This window comes from Sorex araneus, chromosome 6, assembly GCF_027595985.1.
Source record: "Sorex araneus isolate mSorAra2 chromosome 6, mSorAra2.pri, whole genome shotgun sequence".
Lineage (NCBI taxonomy): Eukaryota > Metazoa > Chordata > Mammalia > Eulipotyphla > Soricidae > Sorex > Sorex araneus.
The window spans coordinates 116,104,677-116,118,321 of record NC_073307.1 but is presented as its reverse complement, the minus strand read 5'-3'; the positions used below and the strand labels follow the sequence as shown (position 1 = coordinate 116,118,321).

Sequence of the window (13,645 nt, the reverse complement as noted above, 5' to 3'; positions counted from 1 at the left end):
TACAGTCTTATACACTTTCATGATTACATTTCAGTCATACAGTGATCAGGTACCCATCCCTCTACTAGTGCCCATTCTCTACCAACAATGTCCCAGGATCCCTCCTGCCACCCCACCCCCCTTTTTAATGAAAATCACCGTTTGGTTTTATTTTGGGGCCACATCTGGCTGTGCTTAGGGCTTGTATCCTGATTCTTCACTCATTGATCACTCCTGGCAGAGCTCAGGGGACCATAGGTGTTGCCAGGGATTAAACTGGGGCTGGCTGCTTGCAGGGCAAAGCGCCTCACTTACTGTACTCTTTCTCTGGCCCACGCTTGCACATTTTTTCCTGTGATACTCACCAGGGGTCATAGACTGGTTGTAGTGCTTATATTCTCAGCTGCTGTGCATACTGAGCTTTGCATCCCTTTATTTGTGGCACTTACAGCAGGTTTCCAAGGCAAGCACAAGTAATGATTGTACTCACTGAGGGTTGCAGTGGTGCTACACACATACTTACCAGAGGTTATACTTCCTGGTTTTGCCTCCATAGCACTTGCACATCTTTTTTAATTGTGGTACTCTCCAAGAGCCCCACATCTTTTTGTGGTGCTCATACACATTTGATTCAGTGTAGCAGGATATCACCTTCAGTGCTGCAGATCACAGAAGAGCTGTAAGGGTCAAACTCTCTGTGTATGATGATCACCAGGAATTTGAATCTATGAGCATATGCTTGGGCTGGATCGATAGCGCAGCTGGTAGGGTGTTTGCCTTTCACTCAACCAACCCGGGTAAATTTAATGGAAATATATTTTGCTTATCTCATTTTATAGAAGTAATTTTTATGACTTAATAGAAATAATTTTATGTTAGATATGTGCTAATATCTATAGCATAGCAGATAGGGCTTTTGCCTTGTATGCGGCTGACCCAGGTTTGATTCCTCTGCCCCTCTCGGAGAGCCTGGCAAGCTACCCGTGGCGTATTCGATATGCCAAAAACAGTAACAAGAAGTCTCACAATGGAGATGTTACTGATTCCCGCCTGAACTAATCGATCAGCAACAGGATGACAGTGGCAGTGACAGAGCATATGCTTGCTTGGCAGGCACTTTAAGCCTTTGTGACAGTAAAAAATGTTACCTTAAAATAGTCTGTTCAGGTCAAAGGAATCACTTTTTAGGAAAGTTGTACATATGTAGAATATTTTGCTTTTTGCCTCAGAAAAATGAAATATATTATTTGAAATTTTGCATCTGAGTTCTGAATTTTCTCTTAAAATGATTGTGGTTTGAGTTATACTTTATGGGTATACAAATCATTTTGAGTTGCTGATTTTTGATTTCTGTTTCTGGTGAGTTTTGAAATAGTTTTTTGCTGCTTGAATTAACCAAGAAACCATCATAACTTTGTTTATATAATAGTGCTTGTACCAATTTATAAGTGTTTGAAAATTATCAATTATGTGAATATTTTAATTTGTTTCTTAAATCTCAGTACTTAGTAAATATAATGTAATTATCCTGTTTTTCTTTTAAATTTTTTAGTTAATGGAATTTCTCAGTGACAGTAATGAAGCAGCAGCTGCTGATGTCTTGGAGTTTGTTCGTGAGGCCATTCAACGCTTTGATAACCTAAGAATGCTTATTGTTGAGAAGATGCTTGAAGTCTTTCATGCTATTAAATCTGTCAAGTAGGTTTATTTATTTTTCGGTTTTGGGGACCATACCCAGTGTTGCTCAGGGTTACTCCTAGCTCGGTGCTCAAGAATCTCTGGTGGCTGGGTTCAGAGAATCACATGTGGTGTTGAGAATTAAACCCAAGTCAGTACATACAAGGCAAGGTACTATTCACTCTGGCCCAATATCTGTCAGATGGTTTTATTTATTTATTTATTTATTGGTTTGGGGTCACACCTGGCGGTGCTCAGGGGCTACTTCTGGCTCTGCACTCAGGAATTAGTCCTGGTGAGCCTGGGGGACCATATGGGACACCAGGGATCAAATTGTTGCCACTGCAAGACAAGTACCCTATCTGCTGTACTATCTTTCTGGCACTGTCAAGTGGTTTTAAAGTCATTTAAATGTAAGTCAAATTAACATTTTCTATCTTTGTAGCATTGGTTGATTAAAAAATATAGTAGGGGAGAGTCAAGAGAGTCAGGTAAAGGAGCCAGAGAGCCATACGCTGGTAGTACTGAGGGGAAGGCACTTGACTTGCAGAGATTGATCTCCGCACCCCATAGGTTGCCCAAGCCCTGCCAGGAGTGATTGCTGAGCACAGAGTCATGGGTAGGTCCTGAGTTGTAAAAGACAAAATAAGTATAGCAGTAAACATCATTTCACCCACTCCCTTGGCTAATTCTGTAATCGACAGGCAAAACTTTCTGTTTTGTAGGATTGACTGAGCTAGGTTTCTCTATCCTGACTAGAACATTCTGAATCCTAAGGTTACTAAGACTTTTTTCAAGTATTAATTTTTGGACAGTATTATTTCTATCTCCCTCTAGCATTTATTGAAGTGAGAAATTTTAAAATATAACAGTCTGTATTTCTGTATGTAGTCTTCGCTAAGGAGAAAGGCTTATTGCATCCAATTTTTGCTTTATTGATATTGATGGGTAGATATCACACTTGTAATATATCTGCATAAATAGAAAAGATAGGAATTCTACAAAGTTGTTCTTAATACTCCCAAATATATTGTTATACATGAAACTGGTTGAGATTTGCTGCAACTTTAGGAAAGAAAGTCATAAGTTTTGCCTTTAATAGTCATACTATCTTTGAACTTTAGTTTCTAGGATTAAATTTTCAATAAATCTAATGAAGATCTCTGGGAAAAATGACTTAACTATTCAGTTTAACATTTTTAACTTGGAAAGTATTTTTGTTTCAGTGCCTTGTCTCCTTTTCAGTAATAACAAAAAGTTAAGTACTTTTTTCATTAAAATGACACATTTTAGGGCTTGGAATGATAGGACAGTGGTCGGGTGCTTGCTTTGTACATAGCTGACCCAGGTTTAGTCCTTGTCCCCCAGGCACCATCAGAAGTGAACCCTGAGCACTGCCAAGTGTGACCCAAAATCTAATAAATCACTAGATAAAATAGCACATATTGTTTCTTGTTCCTGCTGAAATTTGAAAAGTTCTCCACTTTAATAAGAGTTGTTGAGATTTATAGAATTTGTCTTCTTCCCCTAGGATTTACCGAGGAGCATTATGGATCTTGGGAGAATATTGTAGTACCAAGGAAGATATTCAAAGTGTAATGACAGAGGTTCGCAGGTCCCTTGGAGAGGTATGTTTTACTTTAAACTCCTTGATTTCCCAAATAAAATTAATTTACCATTTTCCAAATAAAATTTGCAGTGCTGCGCACACCAATAAATTTCTAGTGTCATTGGATTAACAGATTCACTCTTTCTACTCTACTCTCTTACCCTTCTTTTCTCCAACTCTTCTGCCTTACTATCTTTTTCGTGTTGTTTTGGTTTGGTGTGGGGTTTTGTTTTTTGGGATCACACTCAGCAGTGCTCAGGGCTTCCTCCTGGCTCTGTGCTCAAAAATCACTCCTGGGACCATATGTAGTGCCAGCAGGGATTTGATGTATGGTCCCAGAGATTTACCCACTCAAGGAAAGAGCCCTACCTCCATTACTATCTCTCCACCACCCACCCTTTTTTTTTTTTTTTTGGGTGATGTGGGGAATTTCATAAACCGGGGGACCCTCACCTTTACAAGGCATGTACTTGTACATCCAGTCCCTAGTCATCATATTTTTCAGTTTAACAGTGGTTTTTGTTGTCATTTATTAGTTCTTTTGCTTTGGTTAGTAAATTGTACTTTAGAGTATGATTGTTACTTTAGTAAACCTGACTTTTAGGTGATTATTTACTTGTGTTTTTATTTAGTAGTGTCTGAAATAAAGAAAACTGAAAACTACATTTAATTACCCCATTTTTAAAGACTGTGGTTAAATTAGGGATTCTTTCATTGGGCAGTAAGCCAGAACACCTGTTTTTCTTTTCAATCTCTGTTATTTATCCTGAATTCAGATTTTGTTTAAATAAAATACTTTTTGTTTTTAATGTTAAAAAAATTATAAAACTCTGCTTTTAGTCTGTGTGTTCTAAACAAAAATGCAGAGTATAAGAATAGTGCTGACTTTAGATTTTTGTTTGTTTGTTTTGAGGCCACACCCAGCCATGCTTAGGGCTTACTCCCAGCAGTGCTCAGGATGCTATATGGGGTGCTGGGGATTGAACCCAGGTCAGGAACATGCAAGGCAAACACCTTACCTACTGTGCTATTTTTCCAGCCCCAGAATATATCTACTTGTAGTCATATTTTACAGTCCAGATGAGCATATGGTAGAACAGAAATAACAGTTCTCAACAAGAGACCTATATACTAGTTTTGCTTCTACCATAATTAACTCTAGGACTTTGAATATAACCTCCTTGGAGTTTTATAGGTAATAGGTTTTCTTTTTCTTTTTTTTTCCTTTTTGGGTCACACCCAGTGATGCACAAGGGTTACTCCTTGCTCATGCACTCAAGAATTACTCCTGTCAGTGCTCGGGGACCATATGGGATGCAGGGAATCAAACCCGGGTCAGCCTCGTGCAAGGCAAACACCCTACCTGCTGTGCTATTGCTCCAGCCCCAATAGATAATAGGTTTTCATCTACAAATAAAGAAATTAAAATTGAGAATTGTGACTTATAATAGGCTGGTGTTAAGGAATAAATGCATAGTAATTTATTTTTTTAATTTGAAGTTATAGACATGTCTATATATGACAAGTGATACAAGTGATAGACATGTCAGATTTATTTCACTTAAAAGATAAGTGTTATTTGGGTTTCTTTGAATATGTGAAAAAAAGATGGAGAAGAATACTTAGTGAGTGCTTTGTATTTCAGGCATGATCCTGACAATTTTCCTATTAAGTATTTTGTGTTGAAGAAACCATAATTTCCATTTAGTATGTTAAGATACTGAGCCTTGATGTAGTTTTATTAACTTCCCACAGAAAAATACAATAGATAAGTGGCATCCAACTCCAAAGCTCTTATTGTTCCTACCACATTACCCTGGGAAGGAGTGAAAATTAAAGAGTTACAGGTTCCAAAAATATCACTGGAGAAAGTCTTCTGTTTAAATATGATTTTGATTTGTGGCATGAAATGATGAGGTGGGTGTTGAAACATTGTGTAACTGAAACTCAAGTCATGAACAACTTTATATCTGTATATTTCATGGTAATTCCAAAAGAATAAATAAATACAATTTTGCTACTGTTTATATTTCCAATCATTGTTTTAAAAAAATTTATTTTTTTGTTGAATCACTGTGAGATAGAGCTTTACAAAGCTGCTCATGATCGGGTTTCAGTCATAGAATATTTCAACACCCATCCCTCCACCAGTGTAATTTCCCAGCATCAGTGTCCTCCGTTTCCCTCCCACCCCACCCCCACCTGCCTCTATGGCAGACACTTCTCTACACTCTCTTTTTTTTTTTGCCGCCTCTCTTTCTCTTTCTCTCTCTCATTAGGTATTATGGTTTGCAATACAGATGCTGAAAGGTTATCATATATATACCTCTACCTACTTTCAACACTCAGTTCTTGTCCAGAGTGATCATTTCCAAATATTTCCAATCAATTTTTAGATCCCAATTGTAGAGTCTGAAATAAAGAAAGAAGCTGGTGAATTAAAACCTGAGGAAGAAATAACTGTGGGGCCAGCTCAGAAATTGGTTACTGAAATGGGCACCTATGCTACTCAGAGTGCGCTGAGCAGTTCCAGACCCACCAAGAAAGAGGAAGAAAGGTAATTAACTGCACCCATACACACTCTGCCAGCTATACTCTCATGATTAAAACTGTATAAGATGGTTGAATGATTTATTTTTGTTAGTTTGGTTTTTAACTAAAACAAAAACTGTACCATTTATGGAACCTGAAAGAGGAGAGATGTTTAAAGATTTTGCTCTTAGGAATGGTCTTAATGGTTCTGAGAGTTTCTCAACTCCTTCTGGTTTTCATTGAGATAACTGTTCTATTGAAGTTAAATTTATTTTACGTGAAAATTGGTGAATGAGTTAACGTTGGTGATATTTGGGCTTCATTGTCTATAAGCATTTGAAAACATTTTGAAGATTTTCTTCTTCTAATTGCTACAATAAAATTTTAATGTTTTCCCCTAATTTTCCTTTTGTATGGTGAAGAAAATGAAAATAATGCGGCCAAATTTTAGTGTTTACATAGAATTTTTACTATGTTGTAAGCATTTTTGTTAACTAGATAGCTTGTTATATACAGTCTTCCAGTGACCCTTTGAAATTAAGAATATAGTAATCCCCATTTTACAGAAGAGGAATTAAAGATTTAAAGAGGATTGTAATTTACCCTTGGGGGCAGAATAAATAAACTGATACTTGACTGTAATTCATTTAGTTTACTAATCGTTTATTTTTTCAAATTCAGTTGACTTTTGTATCAAAAAATAAGTTTTAATACTGTGTATTCCTCCTTCCCCCACCCTTACCACCATTTGGGAGTTAAAGAAAGCTAATTAAGGTTTTTATTACTGACGAGTGATAGAGTATTGAATGGTCGTACTTGAAGCTTTAAAAGCTGCCTGCTGCTCTGAAGTTGATGGGTTTCATCTTCTCTTTGTTGCTTTACAGACCTCCCCTGAGAGGATTTCTTCTGGATGGAGATTTCTTTGTTGCTGCGTCCCTTGCCACAACTCTGACCAAGATTGCTTTGCGCTATGTAGCTCTGGTTCAGGAGAAGAAAAAGCAAAATGTAAATTCAATTTTTTTTTATAATTAACCCAGCAAATTAATTTTGAGTTCTACTCTCAAAACCTAAAAGTGAATGCTGAAGTTCTTGTCATGAAAGACCTTAAGGTTAAATAGGGAAAATGGATATGGTAATAAAATATGACTATAAAATTGACAAAGTAATACAGTAATATCTTAAGATTAGTCCAGTGAAAGAGAATGTTTTATGAAATTATTTCTGTTTGCTAAAATTAGTCAAATCCTAGTTTAAAAAACAATGTCTCTCTAGCATCTTCATCCAGTCATCTGTTTTATCTGAGAAATATCTTAAGTATATTCTCCCCATTTCTACGGTTCTTGCCTTCATCTTAGCTCCTAGCTATTTTGGGCCCCATTCATTTGCAGTAATGCCTTTACTTTCCCCTCAAGCTTGACTTCCATCCTTTATGCTATTCTACTTATTGTGTCAACCCTAATACATTATTGGTATTTTTGCTTTAAATCATTAATTAAAAAGAAATTATTCCCCATCTCCCTCACCCAACCCCATTTCTTAGTTTTCTATTTTCCAAACTGAGTAAAGAGGAACACACATAGCAATTGTAAAAGTCAAGATATGGGACTGGATGAGTTTGAATATCTTTTGGTTTTTTTTTTTTTTTTTTTTTTTGCTTTTTAGGTCACACCCAGCGATGCCCAGGGGTCACTCCTGGCTCTGTGCTCAGGGGACCATATGGGATGCTAGGAACCGAACCCAGGTCGGACGAGTGCAAGGCAAACGCCCTACCTGCTGTGCTATCACTCCAGCCCCATTTTAGGGTTTTTTGGGTTTTTTTTTAGTTTGAGTATCTTTTTGATCCATTTTCTACCCCCTTGATAAAATACACGTAACTTAAAACTTAGCACATGACCATTTATTGGTATACAATTCTATTAAGAATTTTCACATTGTTGTATAACCATCACCACTACACAACTTTTTTATTATCAGAAACTGAAACTGTGCCTAGTAAACAATAATTCTCTCCATTTACTTTACCCACCAGCCCCTGGCATCCATCATTTCTTTTTTCTTATGAATATCAATAGAAGCATAAGCTATTTGTTATGTTATGGCTTATTTTACTTAGCATAATATCCTCCAGGTGCATCCACATGGCAGCATATGTCAGAGTTTTTCTTTCCGAAAAGACTGAATAATGTTCTGTTGTTTATTCACTCATCTGTTGTAAGTGGCTTTATTTTAAAGATTTTTTTTTTTGTGAGAAATACTTTTCAGTTTATTTTGGGATGGGCAGATTGGGTCACACCTGGCAATGCTCAGGACCTTACTCCTGGCTCTGAGCTCAAAGATCACTCCAGGGAACAATACACAGTGTGGGGGATCATACCGTGGATGACCTTGTGCAAGGCAAGTGTCGAAACCCCTATGCTATCTGCCCAGTCCTTGAAAGAGATGTTTTTTAAATTTATCTTTATAGTTGACATTTATGGTGCTTTGTGTAAATTTAGATTTCCATCTTATTTTTTTATTTTTGCCTAAAGAATTTGTATTCTTACATTGTACATCTGTTGGTGATGAATTCTGTTTTTATTTACTTGAAATCTTTACTTTGCCTCCATTTAAAAAAAAACCTCTCTGTTAGAGTTGTGAATATTTTTATTTCACTGTTTCAGTTTTTAATACTGTTAAACAGGGAGTGGTATAATAAAAAGTATTTCTTCCTGGCACCATTTAAAATGTTTTTCAGGGCTCTGATTCCCATTAATAGAGTACATGGAGAGTTTCTTTTCCCCACAACCTCACTGTTACTTGTTTTCAGTCTTTTTTTTTATAGGTCATTCTCACAACTGTGAGGGGATACTTCGTTGTAATTTTGATGCATTTCCCTAATAATAAGTAATGTCGAGTATTTTTCTGAGCATTTGTATCTTTGGCCATCTGTATCTGTTTTTTGTTTGTTTTGAAAAGTATCTAAAACTTCTGCCAGTGTTTTTATGGAATTCTTTTTTGTTGAGTCTTCTTTCCAGTGGGGCACCTATTCTTATTTTTTTCTTTTCTTTTCTTGGGGGGCGGGGGGGGCGCTGGGCAGGGGTCACAGCCAGCCATGCTCAGGTGTTCAGGGGTTACTCCTGCCTCTGCACTCAGAAATTACTCTTGGCCATGCTCAGGAGACCATATGGGATGCCAAGGATCGAACTCGGGTTGACTGCATGCAAGGCAAACATCTTACTTGCCCCACTATCTCTCCTGGCCTCTATTCTCATTCTCACGCCTGTGTGAAGTATCCTTTTTTCTCTGCTGTTTTTAGATTTTCTTTTCAATACTGGGTTTCGGCAATTTGATTTCAGATATGCCTTGGTATGATTTATGATTTATATTGTTTCCTTTCCTTGTGGTTTCTAGCACTTCTTGAACCTATGGGCTTATAGTTTTGATCAAGTTTGGGAAATTTCTGGCCATCCTTCCTTCAAAATTTTTTTCTGCTGTCTCCTCTCTGCTCCCTTTGAAGACAGTATTCAAACTTGAAGGATTACCAGATTTATTCTTCAGCTGAAATTTTCCTATACTTTTAGTAGCTTTTTTCATTTCTACATTTTTTGTATGTAGATACATACTCAGTCTGAGACAGTTTAGCAAGGACTTGGAGGAGCAAGTGTCAAAATGCCTATTAGTTTTAATTCACTTTTGGAAGACCTTGTTTGGCTATTAGGCAAAGTATGGGGGACTTGAATATGAAAATCTTAGATACAGAAGGTCACTGAATGTATCTACTTAGAGAGTAGAATGATTGATGCACAGTAAGCATTAAAATAGCACATCGTGGGTCAGAGAGATAGTATAAGAAATAAGGTGCTTGCCTTTCGTGTGGTCAACCCAGGTCCAATTCCTGACACACCGTACATTCCCCTGAATACTACCAGGAATGATCCTGAGCAACACAGGGTGTGGCAAAAAACAGTAGCAGCATTAGGTAATCATACTTTATATGAGCAAGGGGCTGGAGAAATATTACAGGGGTTAAGTGCCTAACATGTGGCTGATTATGATTCATATCCCTAGCACTACATATAGTCCACTAAGAGCTGCCAAAGGTCACTCCTTGGCACAATGTTAAGAATAGTCCCTGAGCCCCACAAGGTGTGACCCAAATAGCCCTCCTCCACCCGCCACCGCCCCAACCTCTGAAAAAAAATCTAAACATGAATGGATCTACCTGACTTGATTTACCTTTTAATGCAGTCTAATACGAAATATAAACATAACCTATCTGGCATCCTGACCTAGTAGGGAACATTTTAACATTCTAAAAAACAGCTGGTCTCTTTTTCAAAAAATAATTACGATAGAAACAAACCAAAAAGTCAGGAGGACTGATATAAGTTAAATGGGACTAAAATTAAAAGTGCATGTAATGCATGAAGCTGATCCTAACTAAGAAATTAAAAAGTTAACTGTTTTGTGAAAATTAGAAGATTTATTTTATATTAGTATATGGGTACATTTTGGGGTTGTTGGAGTTCTCAGGTAAGACAGCAATTTTGTGTCATATGGAATACTCTTTAAAAGATGTGCTACAATATGAAGTCAAGACTCATATGTTTAACCAATAAAATTAATATATATTGATAGAATAAGAAAACAGATGTAAAGTGAAATGTTAATAGTTCGAGTATGTTATCTTTTAACTTCGCTTAGACTTAGGAAAAAATAAAAGCATTTGTGGGTGAGAGCCCTGCTACCCTTTTATCCACTTCTAAAAAGTGATACTGTATTTCAGTTTATGGTTATTGTAGGTGGTAGTGGTAATTAGAAAGGAGGAAGAAGGGTGCAAAAAGATCTTATGAGGCCTGGAGAGAGGTACAGCCCTTATGCATGCCTAGCCCTGGTTCAGTGGCCCACATACTGTCCCTTGAGCACTGCCAGGAGTGATCCCTGAATGTCCCTGAGCACTGCTGGGTGTGGGTCAAAACCAAAAAAAAGCCAAAGATAAAATGTAAAGGATTTGAAATGTAATTGAGATGAAGTAAGAATTAGATTTATTTCTTGTAATGTGATTTATAACAAAATGACAATGGATTTGAAGAATCATGACAATAAATAATCCATTTTTCTACTTTTCTAGTCTTTCGTTGCTGAAGCTATGTTGCTCATGGCCACAATTCTTCATTTGGGAAAGTCCTCTCTTCCTAAGAAACCTATTACAGATGATGATGTAGATCGAATTTCCCTCTGTCTCAAGGTCTTGTCTGAATGTTCACCTCTAATGAATGAGATTTTCAATAAGGAATGCAGAGAGTCTCTTTCTCATATGTTATCTGCTAAACTTGAAGAAGAGAAATTATCTCAAAAGGTAAGTGTCAGTGGTAAAGCATAGCAGTAGCTTGTAGATTTTTAAAAATATGTCTTTACAGCCTTACACAAAGACTGTCCCTATTAATAAGCTATCTTTCTTTCCATGTTAAAGAGAGGTGTGTGATTATTGTTTTCTTATCACAGAAAGAATCTGAAAAGAGAAATGTGACAATACAGCCTGATGATCCCATTTCCTTCATGCAACTAACTGCTAAGAATGAAATGAACTGCAAGGAAGACCAATTTCAGCTGAGTTTGCTGGCAGCAATGGGCAACACACAGAGGAAAGAGGCAGCAGATCCCCTAGCCTCTAAACTAAACAAGGTAGCAAAATGTCAAATACTTTGGTAATTTAATTAAATTGCCTACTTAAGACCATAATAAATCAGGAAATTGCTGGCCCTGCTTTTTTTAAAAAAAAAAACTAATTATGCAACACCAGTTTTTGTCAAGTTACTGTGATGGATAGGTTCATTAAACATGAGTTAAAATGCAGAAGCTGATAAAGCACTTTGCAGTATGACAGTACAGTAAATCCAGTAGGTAATTATATAGCTTGTTCCAGTTGTGTTAGAATCAGATTGAAACATAAGCTTGGGGAGTGTTGGAGGATTGCTGAAGGGAAAGGATTCTCAACTCCTTCCCCCACAGTCTGGCCTCAAGTTCTGTTCCCAGCTACTTTATGGGTGTTTTGGGTTGTTTTTTATTTTTTCTTTTAATAGCATGTCTGGTGCATTCTACCATTAAGCTTACATCCCTTTCCCTGGTCACTGCTTCTTAAACAGAACAATTCCACTTTTATTTATTTTTATGCCTTTTTTTAAAATTTCTTTTATTAGTGAATCACTGTGAGGTACAGTTACAAACTTATAAACTTTCGTGTTTGCATTTCAGTAATACAGTGATTGTTTGCCCATCCCTCCACCAGTGCCCATTCTCCTCCACTAATGTTCCCAGTATTATCCCTCCCACCACCCCCACCCCATTCCCCACCATCCCACTCTGCCACTGCAACAGGGCATTCCCTTTTTTTTTTGCTTTTTGGGTCACACCCGGAGATGCACCCGGAGATGCACAGGGGTTACTCCTGGTTCTGCACTCAGGAATTACCCCTGGTGGTGCTCAGGGGACCATATAGGATGCTGGAGATTGAATCTGGGTTGGCCACATGCGAAGCAAATGCCCTACCTGCCCTGCTATTGCTCCAGCCCCCAGGGCATTCCCTTTTGTGTTCTCTCCTTTTGGGTGTTGTAGTTTGCAATAGAGGTATTGAGTGGCCTTCATGTTCGGTCTATGGTTGGCACACATCTTTCAACCCAAATAGGTCCTCCCAACATCCTCTACTTGGTGTTCCCTTCTCTATCTCAGCTGCCTTTTCCCCCAGCATGTGAGGCCAGTTTCCAAGCTGTGGGGCAGACCTCCTGGTCCTTATCTCTACTACTCTTGGGTGTTAGTCTCCCACTCTATTACTTTACATTCCACAGATGAGTGCGATCTTTCTATGTCTGTCTCTCTCTTTCTGACTCATTTCACTTAACATGATACTTTCTATGTTGATGCACTAATATGCAAATTTCATGACTTCATCATTTCTAACAGCTGCATAGTATTCCATTATGTAGATGTACCAAAGTATCTGTTTTTGGGCACTCTGGTTTTTATCAGATTCTGGCTATTGTAAACAGTGCTGCAATGAACATACAAATGCAGGTGTCATTTCTATTATGCCTTTTTTGCCTTTCTGGAATATATACCCAGGTATATATTCCACTCCTGGGTATATATTCCAGAAAGGCAAAATGGGAGGTTAATTTCTAATTTTTTGAGAATTATCTATATTGTTTTCCGAAAGGGCTGAACCAGTCAGCATTCCCACCAGCAGTGAAGGAGAGTCCCTTTTTCCCCACATTCACGCCAACACCGGTTGCTTTTGTTCTTTTGGACGTGGGCCAGTCTCTGTGGTGTGAAATGATATCTCATTGTTGTTTTAATCTGCATCTCCCTGATGATAAGTGACGTAGAGCATTTTCTCATTTGTCTTTTAGCCATTCAGATTTCTTCTGTGAGGAAATTTCTGTTCATTTCCACCCCCCATTTTCTGATGGGGTTGAATGTTTTCTTCTTGTAGAGTTCAGCCAGTGCCTTGTAAATCCTTGATATCAACCCCTTATCAGATGGGTATTGGGTGAATATCCTTTCCCATTTTGTAGAGTGTCTTTGTATTTTGGTCACTGTTTCTTTTGAGGTACAGAAGCTTCTTAGTTTAAGATAGTCCTATTTGTTTATCTCTGTTTCCACTTGCTTGGCCAGTGGCGTGTCATCTTTGAAAATACCTTTAGCATCAGTGTCGTGGAGGGTTTTACCATCCTTGTCTTCCATGTACCTTATGGATTCTGGTCTGATGTTGAGATCTTTAATCCACTTTGACCTGACTTTTGTACATGGTTTTAGGTAGAGATCTCAGCCCATTTTTTTTGCATGTAGCTGTCCAGTTTTGCCAGCACCATT

At 37.7% G+C, this 13,645-nt stretch overlaps 1 protein-coding gene across 1 annotated transcript in view; it reads left to right on the top strand.

The window, feature by feature from the left end:
* The window catches only part of COPB1 (COPI coat complex subunit beta 1), a 43,599-nt gene that overhangs the window by 20,796 nt on the left and 9,158 nt on the right, over nucleotides 1–13,645 (top strand). Inside the window, exons 11-16 of the mRNA XM_004613581.3 lie at nucleotides 1,532–1,677; nucleotides 3,188–3,284; nucleotides 5,662–5,822; nucleotides 6,682–6,802; nucleotides 10,908–11,135; nucleotides 11,282–11,461. Coding sequence (XP_004613638.1) covers nucleotides 1,532–1,677; nucleotides 3,188–3,284; nucleotides 5,662–5,822; nucleotides 6,682–6,802; nucleotides 10,908–11,135; nucleotides 11,282–11,461 — 933 coding nt within the window. The remainder of the gene's footprint in view (nucleotides 1–1,531; nucleotides 1,678–3,187; nucleotides 3,285–5,661; nucleotides 5,823–6,681; nucleotides 6,803–10,907; nucleotides 11,136–11,281; nucleotides 11,462–13,645) is intronic.